Source organism: Corvus hawaiiensis, chromosome 1, assembly GCF_020740725.1.
Source record: "Corvus hawaiiensis isolate bCorHaw1 chromosome 1, bCorHaw1.pri.cur, whole genome shotgun sequence".
NCBI lineage: Eukaryota > Metazoa > Chordata > Aves > Passeriformes > Corvidae > Corvus > Corvus hawaiiensis.
Genome location: NC_063213.1, coordinates 43,592,707 through 43,610,080, shown reverse-complemented (window position 1 = coordinate 43,610,080; position 17,374 = coordinate 43,592,707). Strand labels below are relative to the sequence as shown.

Below are 17,374 nucleotides of genomic sequence, written 5' to 3'. Positions count from 1 at the left end.
TCAAATATATCTTTTTTACAGTATTGCCTTCAATTGCCTGGCAATGATAGGTAGGCACAAACCCTCATCAAAACCACAGTGTATATGCCTTTGAAAATCTTACATAAAATGCAGCTATACTCATAAACAAAAAGAGAAAAAAGTAATAGATGCAAAAAAAAAAAAGTGAAGCTTTACTCTGTCTTCCTCTATTCCAGATCCTTCCTCTTTCACACACCTGATTCAATCAGCATTGTAACCGTGAGAGAGCATCTGACAAAAATAGACTTAACAATAATCAAAAGACCTGAAAAAGAAAGAAAAAACACCTGCTAATTATTAAATAAGCCAGTCTTAGTCTGGTACATTACTTTTTATAGTATGGTCGTATAAAATGGGTCAGTGGGTTTCACAGAGGGTGACTGGTAATATATAGCCCTTTATCTTTTATTTAAGCAGAAAGAAGTACTGATTTCACTGCAATATCAATGTGTCCCTTGAAAGTAAATACAACCCTAAATTCAACCACAACCCTTAACAGCCCACATTTATTTATTCTTAAACATGCAATCAATTTTGTACGGCAGCTATATCTGCAGTTTAGTTAGAGAAGAGTCTTTAATAGAAAGAGGCTGGCAATTTTGAAAATCTTTTTTACTACTATCAATTTACAGTGAACAGCAAATGTTTATTATTACATTGCTTACAGAGATTTAACATTAGCTTTGGAGGAAAAGACCTCCAGTAAAAGAGCCATTGGGCCAAAGTGTCACTTTTGTAATTACTTATATGTTTGCCCGTCCTGTTTTATATTTTTAACAAAATATTATAATTTCCCAGATGGAGCAATTTAATTTCATGGCTTCTTTTCACATGTTTTTTTCTTTCCAGAATTCATTTTGGATCAGGGGAAGATCTACCACACACTGAGGAATCACAGGCTCACAGATATTTGGACTTCATTGTAAATTCAGTTCAGCTGACAAGATATTCGAACAAGTGACATCATTCCGAAACACACAGCTCAAATCCGTTCTCAGACATCCCTTCAAATTTTCACAGCCTAACTAAAAGCTTTCATATAGATTTGAATTAGACATTTAAATATTCTGAGAAAATGTCTTGTCTCTTGCAGTTAAGCTGGATTCTGTGGCTCTCAGTTTCACAGTGAAGAACATTTAATGCCCTGATAATGCCAAGGGTGAGGGGAGTCTTAAGGAAATTGAAAAGAAACTTTTCTCTGACTTTCCTCCAGATTTTGTTAACCACAGAAACAGTCAGAAAATTAATAACTTTCATTATCTCAAAGCAGTTAAAAAAAAAATCTTTAAAATCCACACCTGTGCGAGTTCGATGCCTCCCAGCAAATGAGAAGGGAGCAGCCAGAAACATGTACTTCACCCATGGAAAAAGAAAGGCAGTGAAACCCTCAGAAAGCTAAAATACCCTTACTTGTAGCACAATTGCTTGCGGCAAAAACTTAAAACAATAGGAAAGCTGGATCAAAAGGAAAGCTGGAGAGATCAGGTTTCTCTCTCCTGGGTGGGAACCAAGACAAGAGTGTTTCCAGGTAGCTTGCTGTCAGGAAGAGGTCAAGAACAGCCACAAGGGAAAAGTTCCTAGAGAGATCAGTTCTTAGTGTTTTTCTCACTGGCCAAGACGAGTGCCAGCCCAGCTGAGTCCCAGCCCCAACTCTATTTCCAGACAGCAGTTTAGGCAGTACCTTCTGCCCTTAAGTCAGGGGCTGCATGGAGCAGCATGCTTCTTCCTGCCCTGATCCCTCCCATCCTGTTCCTCAGGTCAAAAAGATCAATCCTTTCAGACTCCCTCCTTATAGAAAATAAGAGTAGCAAATGATTTATCAGAGGTGAAGCAAACTGGCTGCCTTAAAGCAAAAAATAAAAAGAAACTAATTTAAGCCTTTCATGGCTTTTTTTTTTAATAACTGTTCTTACATAAACAGTGGAAAGTTTGTGTATCAGTAGAGCTTTCTGTTGCATGCTATAGGTACTAGAGATGCTAAGCACCAGGCTCAGCAAAATAACCAGTCACCTGAGTAAACCCACAGATGTTAACTGGTATGTGTGCAAATCTTGCTTAGTTGGGGTCTAAAACTTCAGGGAATTCTGCTAAGGACCACTCAGTCCAAACATCCTTGCTTTACAAAGATCCTGAAAACCATATTTATATGCTTCTCAAATGCCATTCTGAAGTAAGGGAACATGACACTGCACAGGAATAAGAATGAGATGCCCCCCGAATAACAATGTGCTTTCAGATAGAATCTGGCAGATTTGAAATTAGATAAATATTTGCAAATTGGAATTTTTCCCCACTTAGCTAGCTGCATGCCTGCTCTAGCCTATTCAATAGATGCCAACAGTTTAGGGTAATGCATAAACAAAAATCTGAAGTTTGACTTAGAGATTAAGTTTGAAGAAAGTAAAGAAATTGATGCAATGAGAAATTATTAGGAACAGCAAAATAAAAAATTATCTGGAACAAAATATCATCTCCTTTCTCACCTTGCACCTAGAAATCCTGCAACATTAATTCAGGTGTTATGTGTTTTAAATTACCTAGTTCAACATTAAGGGAGAAAACACACATCTATTATTTCTTACTCCTGCCTTTGCCGCCCAGCAGCCCTTCACCTGGTTTGTAATTGGTCACTCCTCTAACAAATTGCTTCTCGGACTGTTACTGTATATTTGTGTTTGCACAAGACGCCTTTATTCTTTGCAGTTACATATTTAGCAGCTCTCAGTTTTTCAGCAGGAATTTTACCCTGTCATTTCCTGTTTAGTTACGGGTTGAGCTCGCTTTTGTTTTCTGCGCTGTTTACTTGGTACCCTGTTTCCCCCACAGCCAGGAACCACAGGCTGCTTGCTAACTCCTCAGCCTCCTCCTCGCCTCTGCCACCACAGCTGTGTTTTCATTTGTGCTCCTAGTTAACTCTCATACAGCCCACTCAAACTTTTCCCCTTTTCATTAATAGTTAAAACACTGACATACTCAATCTTCAAAAGCTTCCTGAATCAGTGATCTGCTCACAGAAGGCACAAGCAAACTGAGAAATCAAGAGTATGGCTCTTTTCCTAGCTAAATGAATGTCATCACTCAGAGAAAGGACCCACAAAGCCAGTATTGCTGGTGACCAGTCCAGCAAAGGCCAAGGGCATGGAGTGCCCACACTGTGCCCCGCACACAAAGGAATACGTGTACAAAATCATGATGTGCATGGGGATGTGCCTGGGGTGGGATTCCAGCAGGCAGGGGACAGGAGTAGGATGGGATAAAGAGGCAGATGGAACAAGAATGGATGGCGAGGGTGTATAAGGCACAAGAAGGGGTGAGAAAAAGTCCAAGGAGAACTAAGAGAAGAGCCATACTGGGAGGAATAAGAGAAGGTGGTGAGAGAAGAACAAAACAGAAGGTGAGGGTATAGAAAGCAGGAAGAAAGATTAAGAAAATCCATCCTGCCAGAAACAGCACCTCTTGTCAGGCAGACAGCAGGTGCTGCCTGGGGAAGAGCTGATTCACACATCTGGAATGTAGGAACCAGAACACCTCTACCTAAGAAAGAAAAACTAAAAATAAAAGACTCAAAGGAGGTGGGAGAAAGTGCCATACTTTCTTCTTTTGGCAATCCAGTGCTTCCCAACCGCATGATATTTTTCGAATAGCTTTCCAGAGAAATGAGAGCTGTATTTCCAGATCCTTGCAAGAGTCTTGACAGTTCATTTCATCATTACCTCGTCCAACATGAGCCGTTCCTGCCCTCCTCTTCATCTTACTTCAGACTTATTTTTGAGATAGCTGCAGCCACAGCACTTCCAGTGCTTTGGCGGCACCTCCAGAATGAGATTTTCCCTTTATTCGGGGCCTGCACAGGTCCTAGGGGAGTCACTAACGGAGAAGGCACTGCCATGCAGTGAGGGACACTGATGGCACACCTGCACTGACCTACACAGCTCTGGGGAACTACTAATGCAGTCAGTAGCTGCTGGCCAACTGGTATGAGCATGGGTCCTTAACCTTGTCTGCAGCAGCCTGGGGGGCCATCTACGTAGCCAAATTTTCTGCTGCAAACTTTACCTTCAAGTGGCTTTCCAAACCTGTCCTGTTCACCTTCTGACTGACTTTGAACACTGAGTCTTAGCTCCCTGACTCTTGCACTTTCAGTACTGCCACTGCATCACAAATCACTGCCAACGGATAAAACAACCTCTTACTAAAGCTACTTTTTTTTTAAACCTCCCCTGGAAGCCTTATTACAGAATAGATTTGATGAATTTCTATCCAATGCACTGCACCACTCCTCCCGCCTGACAGTACCTGGAACAGCTTTCGGAGAATCTGCTCAGTTGCATTCTGCACATTACATTGTTTTCCTTGCTGCAAAAATTGTTTTAGAGTCTTATAATTAAAACTTTCTATTAAAATTGCATTAATTTTTTCTCTGTGTAGGAAAAGTAGCCTACTGTGATCAACTAAAGAGTAGATGGTTTAAAAAAACACCTTACCAAGTACTGAAGGCTGTTTAATTAGGGAAAGCTGAACAATTTACCTGAAAAAATGGATTTATGAAAAAAAAAGCAAAACAATTTAAAGAAATTTTTGGTTTCCTAAAAAGTGGTTTCATAAGAAAATATTTAATTTTTCATAATCTGTTTTCAGAGGAAATATGAGAATATTTTAATAAAAAAACCAATCAATTTTCCATTTGTCAAAATTTCTAAATACTTTGAGGACTCTTTTTTAAAAAGAATCTTTCCCCCAAAGGAAGAGGTACAGGGAAGATTTAGCAAGGAGACAAAATCCATGGTGAAAAACTTTGGCAGAAAATTTTACTTCTACTAAATTTAGCTAGCAGTGAAGACTACATTTTTTGGTTAGAAGCTCTTCTTAAAGCAAGGTGTTTGCTGGCATGTTATTTTGATAACAAGCACAGTAGGTTGACTTCTTTAATAAATGGGCACAAACCCCAGAGATTAGAAAGTCTCAGAGTCAGTGGCAAACCCCTGTGCGGCATCTGATTTCTTTGCCAAAACAAGAAAGGTTTTTAATAAAGGTCAGGGAGAAATAATCTCCAAAGACAACAGTGTCTCTTTCCCCTGTATGTTTACTCTTTTACACCCCTTTACAGTTAAGGCAGACCTTAACACACACACGCACACACAAAAGGAAACAACAACCAAAGAGGAGGGGAAAAAAAAAAAAAAAGCCTGAAATTTTAGTTACACCACATGTGGTTTTCATTTGTGAAAAATGAACAAGCTGTTTGTGGTTAAACTGTCTAATCTGCTGTTATCAATCTAGCACTGCATTCAAGATTTACAGGATACATCAGCTTCTGTGCCACATTAGCTGTAAAAGAGAGAGGGGGTGGGAGGAAAAAGGAGGAGGAGAGAGTTTATCCTGAGGAATAATATTTCCAATGCAGCCACACTCACACTACATCTGGTTGTGCTGGTAGCGGCAGTTAAATTGAAATATTTCACAGCGTGTGTCAGAAACATGCAGAATGGTAATTATGACAGATCTGATTAAGCCTGAGTGCCACTAGCTCCCTGGCCAGCTCCGGTTGTGCAGGTGTGACCTTGTGCGTGCCTGCGTGTGTAAATAAAATTAATTACAAGCGAGAGGGCGAAGGCTTCAGTGACATCACAAAGCGGAGAAACTCCCAAGGGGGAGACCTAATGGAATATTTTCCCTCAGTCTAATAATACAGTTCATATTGACTTGAGGTAATTAGTGGGATCATTAAAGCAGTTTTCCCGGCGTATTTGGCTGCCTGATCAGATTAGTGAAAATGTTCTTCAGAACAAGCCCTGTGTGGTCTGCCAGAGAAGGAGGAAATAAAAAGCAACAAAGCATATTTTGGAATGATAAGCAGCGCTGGACTTTTTGCACGGCATTTTGCACGGCCAGTCCCAGGAGCCTGGGTGCCTGACTCTCCTGACCAGTTCAATCTTTCATCCCAGGTGCACATGTTCCTGCTGCACATTACCTGAGACTTTTTAATTTTTTTTCCTCTATACTTCAAAACTATGCCATCTCTACCCCTCAGTGCTTAAAAAAATCAGGTAGAAGACTTGTGGGAGTGCAAGCCCTAGAAGAAACCCATTAAGATAACTGGGGGAAGGAAGAAGAATAAATACATGATCAGCTCCTCCCCACCTCTCCCCAAAAGTCTAACAGGAGACTGAAGGACTGGTTTGAGAATCAGTAATGTTTTCATTTCCTAATGAGCTTACCCCACCAGAAGAAGAAGGGGGAAAAAAAGCAAAAAGTTTAACTATGATCTAAAGTCTTCCACAGTAACAGAACACAGAGCCCTAATCAAGAAATGGACCATTTGTTTAAAAACAGTCTATTGAGCATGCTCTACCTTGCAAATGGAATATGCCAAGCTCTGTCACAGATGGCAAGCTTTGACAGTTCCCATCCGTAGCGTCGATACTCGACAGTTCAGCACAAGATCAGTGACATTCTGTCTCATTAGAGCCACGCTAATTATCACAGCTAGTTTCAGGGGAAACCATGTGTTGCAATGGTCAATTTGAAGGAGTCTGTGCATCAACAAACTGGTAATAAGGATCAGACACCTTATTATATGACAGCATGCTGCCTATGATCTGATTTACTGAATCAGAGGTACTGAGGCAACACTGAAGCCTGATGGGTTATGGAATCGCGTGTACACAATGTGTAGCTGAAATATGCTTTAAAAATAAAAGGGAGCTATAAAGAAACAATACAAATAAAAATTTTTAAATGGTAAAGTTGTAATGTGGAGTTTTTTCATTTGTCATTAAGACATGCAGAGATGTTAGAGATCTTGTCAGCCAGTTTTATCTTTAATCAAATCATATAAGATAAATAATTCAAAATGAAAACTGTAAAATTATGGATTATGCTAAATTATAATTCATTCCATACTCTGATTTTTCAGTTTCAATAACATGTACCAAACATTCCTTATGTTGTGCCGTCTTGCTGCTTTAACATAATTTTATATTTTGTAAAGAGCTCTCTCTTCTTGGCTCTCTTTTTTCATTTGTACATTTAATGACTTAAACTTGTACTTGTCCTAGCTTCTCTCACTCATTTATGCTCTTACCACCAGAGAAAAAACATCCAACCAAGATGCCCCGCCTCTGCTGTTTCTGGACACCTGCAGGCCGCATCCTGCCAGGCACTCAGTGGTCCCAGCACCTCCCAGGGATGCGCCACAGGCTGTGGCTGTGAGAGCGTTAAGCATTAACTCCCAACCAGCGCAGGGCAGGTGTGCACCGCATCCCTCCAGGGAAGCTCTCCTCAGGGCTCAAATACGCTCAGTTTCCTGAAGCTGCTACCAGTCCTTTAAACGGCAGCATTTGAACAGCTCCTGCTGCCACCCGCCTGGCTGGGAACCTCCAGCCTCAGCCGATTTGACCTCATGTGTAAAGCATGCTCAGGAAGCACACTTTTTCATCAGTGTGTCAAAAAAATCCAGCCTCTGCCTTACGTGTTGAAAGGGCTACCTGGCTCCAAGGAGCTGTTTGAAGAGGTCAATATAATCCTCTTACCAGTTAAAAATTTTCCATTCTGTACCTGTTTCTTTGGCTTGAACTATTTCAGGTTTTAATGCCTTTTCCCCCCTCCTCTATGTAGATTTACAAGGGCAATTGCATGCTAATGTGAACTACCTTGAAAATTTTAAGGTGGTTTCTCTTCAGTGCATCTTTATTGATTCATGGAGTTGCTGTCTATTCTTTACTAGCAGGAACCCGAGGCTCACTGACGTCAAGCCACTCCACCGAAGTCATACCAATAATGTGGGATATGGTCTACCATGATCAAGAGATAAGAGAGTCAACTAAACTCAATTTTTCTACCCTCTTTCAGAGAAGTAATATTTTAAAAAAAGCTAAAGAAATTTCCTGAGCTTTTAACCTTTATTTCTGAGAGGAGATGTTGTAAAAGAGACTAGGACATGGGGCAGAGGAAGGACATGGAGCATTCATTTTTTCCCCCCACTAGAAACCTGAAAATCTTTTTCCCTCCGACCTGGGCAAGACAGAACACACTATGACTGTGTAACTCGATATTTTGTGAAAGAAACAAATCAGCTCTATCTGCCAAGTTTCACAGTTTCACTGAATGACATGCTGCTTCATGGGGCAATTCTTGATTGCATGCAAAAGCCCATCTTGCTTTCTCAGTTCACACTCTTCCTCTTCCATCCCTGCTGACACCCGATCCCACCCCGACTCCTGCTGCTCATGGCACCTCTTCAACTGCCAGAGCAATCACCCCGAGGCAATGAGGGGGGGAGGAAGATAACATTAAAAAATAATAAAAAATAGATGCTGTTGTGTGTTTCTGCAGCTAATGTTTTCTAACTACTGTATCTTGCCTTCGCACCAGGGCGAGGGGTTTATTTCCAGGTGGGCCTGTGAAATGGCAGACCTCGGAGTACATTGTGTTTCCACCTCGCGTCTCCCTGTGCAGCATCCCTCCCTGCTCCACAGAGAATCTATTGTACACTGAGGTTCGGGGGGGGGTGGGTGGTGGGGGGGGAAGAAGGTTTTTAAGCCAAGATTTAAAACCAGGAAGTGACTCAGCTGCTCTGAGGGAGACAAAGGCAGGAGAGAACTTGACAGAGAGCAGGGTGATGGTCGAAGGACTGAGTCCCCTCCTGCCCTGCAGGTTTCACCCCTCTGGGCAGCCTGAGGTGCAGTGCCCTGAGGAAACAGCTTTGGAAATAAATTTCAAGATCCCCTCCGAAAGCCACATTGTTACCAGAGGGTTACTCTTGGTGATAAAAAGGTTTCTTTTCCTCCCGCTGGAAAATAGTTGAATAGATTGTTCTATATCTGTGGTAATGGCATGTTACATCTCTGTGCCAGATCCACAATACCGTGCTTGTTCAGTGTGGGAAGCTGTTTAAAAATGACTTTCCTATTAGAGTATATAGCTTAGTCTCTAGATGGAAAAAGCCAGATCAAAGATATAGCATTTATAAAACTGCTGGTTAAAAAGATAAAAGTGAGATAACAGACATCAATTTTTCACTATAAATCTCTGGATTTACTACAACATTAAAATTTCCAGTAAAAGCAGGGTTTTATATACCTGAACTCTAATGGCCTATTCTGAAAATATTTATGTCAGGAAAAGCATGGTATTTGCATGCCAAAAGCATTTTTAGTGCCAATGTTTAGCATTCCCTCCCCATTTAACTCCTTCTCATTTACTCATGAGTGCTAGATGCTCTGCCTAGTGCCTATCCCTTGGATCTCCTCACACAGCCTCCTGGAGGAGTACACTCTGGGTGCGTACAAAGGCAAAAAGTCAAATATTTCTACTTAAATAGCACTACACAAAATACTTGCCTCATGGCTCAGGATGGAGTCTCTAGCATGGTCTGAAACCCATGATTTTACCTCCACACTTTGTATATGAAGCTACTATTAACCAAAGTGAAAGACAGGGACGGAAGGACAAGAAACGGAGCAACACAATGCAACAGCTCAGAAGTAACAGGTCAGAACTCTACGTCATTAGCTGAGGCTTCTGGAGGTATGCATAGTACTCCATTAGATTTATTTTAAAATTAAAAATCAAAGCATGATTCTGTGAGAACCAAGTGTCTCACCTTCCACATACAGGCATTTTCATTCAGTGAGAAGGGAAGGCATTTGGCATGGATGGGGCCATAAACAGGCATCGGCAGGACTGACGCTGCAGAGGAGTATCGATTTCACCCACTTATTTTACTACAAATAAAACTTCTTTAGGTAAATAATGCAGGCTATTGGCCTTAACTGTAGTGCATGGGACTCTCAGAGATACGGAGCTTTATATTACTTCAGTTTTTGCAAACTGTAATTTCCTAAATTTAAGAAAGCTTTAGCAATTTAAGGTGATTTTCAGCAAAGTTTTGCTTTCTTCCCTGCTTCATACTAGCACATGCAAGCCACGGCTTTTCAGGATAAGCCATAACATAAATCTAACTTCTCAAAACGCAGCAAACATACAGAAACACTACAAATCTCTACCTGCCTTATCTCTCAGGGCTCTTAGATTTGGGGGTTTTGTTTGCTTGTTTGTCTGTTTTTATGGAATAAAATTAGATTTCAGCATCTGTCACCATCAAGAAAAACTCATCCCTGGCTCCCACATGAGAACATTGTAACCACTGCACAGTTACTGAACCATGATACCTTAATGATCACTACACAAATCAACTTTTTTTTTTAAATAACGAAATTAAGACTGTGCTTCCATAATTACTTGAATCATACTTTCAGGTTATAAATTTAATAAAAACCCAATATGATGAAATTGTAAAAGTAACGTATGCCACACAATTTTATGTGTGGATTCTTTTAATTTAGGGTTATTATTTACATTACATATAATATATATATCTATTATATATAAATACTATATATATAATATCATTTATTTAGAGTTATATTTAGAGTCATTCAGGTGTACTGATTACATTTTAGCAAATAATACTGTTGGCATTGTCGTTCTACCATTAAGAACCAGCAACCTGGGAGAAGAGACAAAACACTAGGTAAACCTTTCTGTCTTCCTTTTGTGTGCATTTCTGCAAAGCCCTCTTTTCAATATAATCTCACAAAAAAACCATGCAGGCCTATTAGACAGACAACCTACAATAAAACCTCAAGATTTTAAATACTGACATTAGGTGCTTTGCCAATTAAAGTTCTAAAACTCCCCAAAGATATGATGTATTTCAGGAATTTGAATTACAGTATCTTCCTTAGCTCCTCAGTATAATCATATTAACTTCTAAAGTATATATTTTGAATTTAACAGATTTTTAATTTATTCTGTACATAATATATCGATCCTTAAAAACATAGAAACTTAAAAGATGTACAGAATGTATGCATTCCTATACGGGAAAAGAATTCAACATTTGAAGGAATGTCCTAGCTGTGTCCCCAAACCTGTTCAAACCCATGTGCCAGATAGGCCCTTTTCTTTGGAAAAGCCAACAAGCTGCCAGCAAAGTGCACTGTGAAACTACAAGCAGGCAAATCATCCCTCACCTAAGCCAGCACATGATCTCTCTAACAGCCCTGCAACCTCTGCCACACCAGGCCCCAGCACCCAGCTGCTTTGCTGAGCATCAGGTCCACATATGGTTGGTCCTCCGCCACTAAGGAGGATTTACAAACAAAACTGTTAATCAACACATTATTTTCTAATATGTTTCCTCCTGACTTTTCACTGTAATGAAGTGATTATCCCAGGATTTCCAGTTGCACTCTTGCCAAAGGCACTAACACAGAGCAAGGGAAGATGCTCGTTTTTTACCTTGGCGCTACCCAAATAGAAGCTCCTGTAGCGCATCATTTAATAGCAATTCTGTACAAAGTGCTCTAGTCAGCAGAACATTATCTGCAGTCTCCTGGCTCAGGCAAGCCCAGCCACCTTGCAGATGCTGGCTGCTTAGACATCCAATCTACTGTTGACCCAAATCAGTTTATTAAGAAAAAAAAGAATAAAATGAAAAGGCCTTCCACCAAACAACTACCTTTGTCCCCTCAGAGCTAGTTTAGGTCACATACGGTTTTACACCACAACTCCAGACTGCACTCAGACATTAATCAAGTTTTTATATCCAAAATAAGATAAAACCAATAATGTTCAATTTTAGTGATTTTAAAAAACAAAACTGTTAATCAACACATCATTGTCCTTCCAATTTTTCACTAAAACCTGGGTTATCTCAGGATTTCCAGTTCTGAATATGGAACCAATGTCTCCAAATTAAAAAAATACCAGTAATAGATCTCTCTCAAGAGAGGTTCTCTTAGAGAATATGTTTGAACAAGCCTTTTCTTTTTGCACAAAGGAGACTTTTGTGCCCCAAGAAAAGTTTACTTGTACCTCTGAAGAGCTCCAATGCAGAAACTTTTACAATACATGTACCTCCTTAATGTATGTGGCATTGCTATGTATTTAAAGATTATTAACTGGGTGACTAGTAGTCAGCTAGTTCCAGAAGACCCAACACATCCAGTCTACCTAGGAGGTCACTTCTGCGAAGCAGTTTTCTAGTACAAATGACACTTTATCTAACCACAGACCTGAAAGCTTGCTAGACACATAGGTTAACATTGCATTCCTGAAATTGGGGATAAAAATAACCCCTGGGAATACAGGTATAATCGTAAGAGTAAAATGGAAACGAACTATGTGTTTAGTGTTGTTTTCTGTACTTGGTAGCAAATTTTGTACAAGAATCTAAATTTTATACCAATGCTCAAATAAACCTGCACTGCATCCTCTGGAAACTTTTGGGCTTCATTTTGATTACCTGTCCCTTTGCAAGTCAGCACTGGAAGAACTGATTCACCTAGAAATTTTAAGGCTTTGCACTTAAATAAATATACTATCACACAAATCAGATCAGAACGTAATTATGTGGGCTGGTAGACTGGCTTCATACCTTAGCTTTGCAGAAGACTGCAGTGGAAAGGGGAAGGTGCAGAAAACGGACAGTTCTTTAACCCCAAGTTGTGACATGTAAATAAAGACATCTGAGGAACACACAGGTTGGAAGCTGCTGTAACATTCTATCATAATTAGAAACATTTCAAGAGCTCTGTAATTTCCAATCAAAATTACAGTAATTTCCGATATACAAGCCATGATTCATGACAGAATTTTTACATTCCATGGGAGATTATAGTGGCCTGATGTATGACACACTGAGTACAGCACTAACATAAACAATTCAGTTTAATGTTTAAACAGCACTTGGTGTTTAGAATCCCACAATAAAAGAAACATATTATTGTTGAAATTGTCACTTTGACAGTGATTGAAGGGTAGACAGGCATGTGGCCTATAAAGCTATAATTTTTACAGTCCACAGCTTGAGTTTAATCATTTTGATACAACATTTCCAAAATATCCCTTTAAATGCTCCTTACACCGTATAACTTAAGAGACAACATCTTTTCCATACAATAAAGTGAACTCCAAAATGTGAACAGCACAGAAGTCAAAAGTTAAAGACTTGCTAAAAAGAAAACCAGCACTAAAATGCTGACAGCCCAAGAAACATCGGTCTAACTGAGCTTCATTAGCTTTCCTTGGAAGATGCTGAATTTTTATATGAAGCAATTTTAGAAAAGTAAAGGAGTAGTGATTAAGTGGATTTAACATTTAATCTAACGTGAAAATTCAACATTGCAACCATTGGCGCCTTTGCCATTTCTTTCAAGCATTTGTATAACCACAGTTCTAGTATTTCCCATTTTTCTATATGTTTTTCCTTTACTTCTTGAGTACATTCTCACTTAAATCAATGCTTTCACACACTCCACTGATCTTTCTCAGAAGACATGTCACTTATGATAATCACACCCAACAAGTGCCTGCTGATTTCCCTCTTGCCACTAAACTTGACAGAAAATCTTCAGTTGAAGAAAACAGAATAGGAAACCACACAAAAAAGGCTTAAAACTGAATATGCAACATATACGTATGCACACACACAGGTAACCAAGCAGACATCGTGTTCCACAAAGAGCGCACGTTTTTTCTCAACTATAACTCGTATAAATGTAATCTTTTGAAGTCTTTTTTTTTGGTTTGATTTGGTTTTTTTTGACAGTGCCATCCACCTCTCACACACAGTCTCACCAGTGGGTCTGAATAAATATTTTTATGCAAAAAAAACAGCACTCCATTGCTCCTTGTTGCAGCACATGTAATTGCAAAACACCAAAGCCTCGTGATTAATTTGGCAGCAATACCCAGAGTTTGCCCACAGCTTTTGCCACATCCACACCACCTAAGAACTGATGAACCTGATGCCTTCTCAGCCACACCAAGACCCATGGGCACACAGGGAAGGTTCTGGCTGGTACAGAAAAGGGAGTGAGAGGTCTCATGAAGCCACTTCTCTACCCTGCCTGGTCCAGGGGAACTAGAGGTTACCTCCAGACTCAGCAAGGAGCTCTGAGTTGTTGTACTGGGCTGATACACTGACCCAGCCACCCATTTTAACTCACATAGAAACTGATCTGGGGGAACAATTGCACAGGACAGGGAGCTCTTTGCACCCTGGGAGTTTTACCTGGCTTTTGGTTGCCGCAACCTTCGCAAACAGTGCTTGGGACACCTTAGCTCTCTTCATTTCCTGCTGAATCTCATCATAAATGGAAGCATTAATGTTCATGGAATTGTTTTCTGGTTTTCCATTCCTCTCTGTAGCAATAGTAGCAGTTTTGACCTAGAAAATATGAAACATTTTTCATTATGAAAAAGTTATTTTCCTCTCTTTCCCTCCCTAAGTAGTTCCCCGTTGCATTTTACTCCTTTTATCCAATCTTTCTCTGATATTCTTTCAGCTTTTCAGAGAATTAACATTATACGTTATCTATGGTTCAAGCAACTGGGAAACAGGAAAACTCAGTGCATTGTAACTGGTGAGTGCATCTGAAATACGAGTTACCAATAACAGACCACTGCAAATTTCAATGTCACAAAATAAATTAGGTGGAAACCTGTCAAACAGTCTTGTAGAGACTTATAAATCCTTACATGATTTCTTTGCCCCACACAAATTAAATAAAAATTGTAAGTGCAACATAAAAGAATCTCTAATGAAATAGAAATCTGACCGATATATCTTGATTCATGTCTCATGCCCAGTACGCTCAAATGCATGATAATGTTGAAAAGTTGTGGCTTTAGATTGAATTTTTAAAAATTTATCTTATCAGTTTAGTTCTTAAGCAGTTTATAAGAGACAGTTCAGAATAATGCATACTTTAACCACTCCATGAAACCAAGATAGAACTTTCTTAAAGCTACTGATTCTAGTTGTATTTCACTTCCATACATCAAATATTTATTCTTCTTGCAGTCCAGATTAAATAAACACCAAACATGTAAACAAGACAGAATGATTACAGTACCACCTTTATGCTGCATCTGCAGCATTAAGGAAAACAACAACAAAAAAATACATCAGTAGCAACATGATGTGCAGGAGACTACCCTTTCCTTCATCCTCTGGAAATGATGGAAGTGATGTTTCAACACCAAGCATCATCCCACCAAGGTTAGACTGCAGTTTCTGCAATATCAGTTGAGAGGTACAAAAAATCAGCAGATACTCAGCTTATCCTACAATATTCTCAGTAGTCAAGGATAACGTCTGTCTTTAGCAGTTACTCTTGCAAGGCTTGCTCAAGATTAGTAGACCTAATGGGCCACTAATCCTAAAGTGGATCAGAGGAAAGGAAAAACTGGATTTCTGCCAAGAACCCACAAGGTGATGAAACAAACAAAATCAAACCTTAAGATTTCAATTCAAACCTACTGATTCATACTGAGGTTATTGAGAGCTGAATTAATTTAGTTATTCAGAAGTTACACATCTAGTTTAAGATAGTCATTCAGCCTAATTCTAAGTCTAATGGACAGAGCTTGGCACTTCCAGAAGGTGATTCAGCCTACCCTTAAGTACATGTCTAAACCCACAGTTTCACTATCAGTTTGATCCAGTGCAAGTCAGCATCTTCCTGTGCTCTGACGTCCCTTGAGGTTCAAAAGGAAATCATGACAATGTGATAATTCATCTTCTTATCTCACTCTCTATGAGCTTTCATATGTCACAGGTCTCACGATACGAGAGCCGAAGGCTTTGGATGAGATATGTACTTAGGCAAATCAGCAGCCCATTTTTTCCTAGAAATGCCATGCTCAATTTGTTTTAGCTATCATCCACAGTGCTTTTAAGATAAAATAATCTAGCCCCGAAACTGGGAGTGCATGCCACTTTTGCTGAGCCTGATTTGTCTATCAGGCTTTTCAGGAACTGTACTAACACACTCCCATTAACTACAAGGGGCAAAACTCCAGCGAGAGCAAGGGATCCACAAGCACTTCCCCTTGCCCGCATTCTGGCAGGCATTAGCACTTTCTGGTGTCTGAAAACAAGGGCCTAAGTAAAAAGGGAAATGAAGAAAAATCCCAGAATGTGGCATACAGTTAATCATGTGGGTTTTTTTCCATCTGAAAACAATTAGTACTTTGCAGCCATGCCCTTTTCTGCAGTGTGACATTTTACCAGTGACATTGCAGCAGAGGATGGCCAAGCCTATATCAAAGGCTGTTCAGAAATATTTGAGGTGCCTGGCAGCAGGCAATGTGAGGAGCAGCACCACAAAACTCTCTCCTTCTCACTGCAGAGCAGGAAAAGGTATGCCTGACACTGGGCATATCAGTACAGGGCTGCAAGAACAGGTGCATCTCCTGAACATCATACAGTGAAATCATTTAAAAATACAAAATCAATTCTATAACCTCCAAATGAGAAGGACTTGCCAGAAGATAACTGACCACCGGTGGGGATGTTAAACATACATAAACTGGAGACAGACTTAACTGCATGCATGTAAAAATCAGCCTAGGCTAAATTAGAGAATGAAAAAGAGATGGCTTTGTCAACATGCCTTCTTGAACCTTGGGTTTAAATTTTGGGAAACAAATTTCAGTCCTTTCCCCCAAGAATAATTTTAACTTGTAACTAATCCTTGAATGACCCAAGGGGAAGATGAGAAGATGAAGGTATTCAGCTAGCATACACAAGTCTTTTGGGAAGGAAACACTTTGCTCTTGTGATCTTGATCAAAATGTGTCTTCTCTGTAAGCACGCTGCCTTTCTGATTGCTGCTGAGCTTCAAAAGATAGCTTCACATTATAGCAGTACTTCATAGATCACTTAACTGAGCTGTGAACACCCAGATCATCAAAAACCATCACACACCATGCTGTAGACATAATTTAAACCATGCAACCTGGTCCACACTTTTCAATGTCCAATTTAATACAGATATGCATTTAACCCAAGGGAATTACTGAAAATCCTCATTCTGGTTTGCAAATCACATCTATCTTTATACAGGTACAATAAATTCAACAGCATCTAGTAGGTCACCGAAGTTAAAACCAGCAAACAAATTCCTATTGCCTCCTGTTGATTTAATTAGGGAACACTAATTGAATTCAGAAAACACTAATATCTGCATCAAAAAGCAGTATTAGCCCAAAGATCTTCAGGGGAATAAAAGTCTTAAAGTTATAAAATGATGGGTTTTGGGGATTACCAAGAGTTGTGGTTTGCAGTCATACCTTCTCCCTCTCCAATTCACTTCACTGCCCAAGTATAAAAATTCTCCTGCCTCTTAATAATTTCTCTTCAAAGATCAGGTGTAAACTCTGGCTGGTCTAGATGGACTATTGGTCTGCTCTGCTCTGATGAATTCCATGCAATAATGCCAATTAACCTCTTGGAGAATATCCATACATAAAACTGTTTCATAATTTACACATAAGCAAG

The 17,374-nt window shown here is 39.7% G+C and overlaps 1 protein-coding gene across 5 annotated transcripts in view; it reads right to left on the bottom strand.

Annotated features, from left to right (window-relative positions):
* Positions 1-17,374, bottom strand: part of SATB1 (SATB homeobox 1) — a 93,016-nt gene that overhangs the window by 12,759 nt on the left and 62,883 nt on the right. For all 5 annotated transcript variants that reach the window (XM_048302212.1, XM_048302229.1, XM_048302222.1 and 2 more), the window contains one exon: positions 14,102-14,257. In XM_048302212.1, coding sequence (XP_048158169.1) covers positions 14,102-14,257 — 156 coding nt within the window. The remainder of the gene's footprint in view (positions 1-14,101; positions 14,258-17,374) is intronic.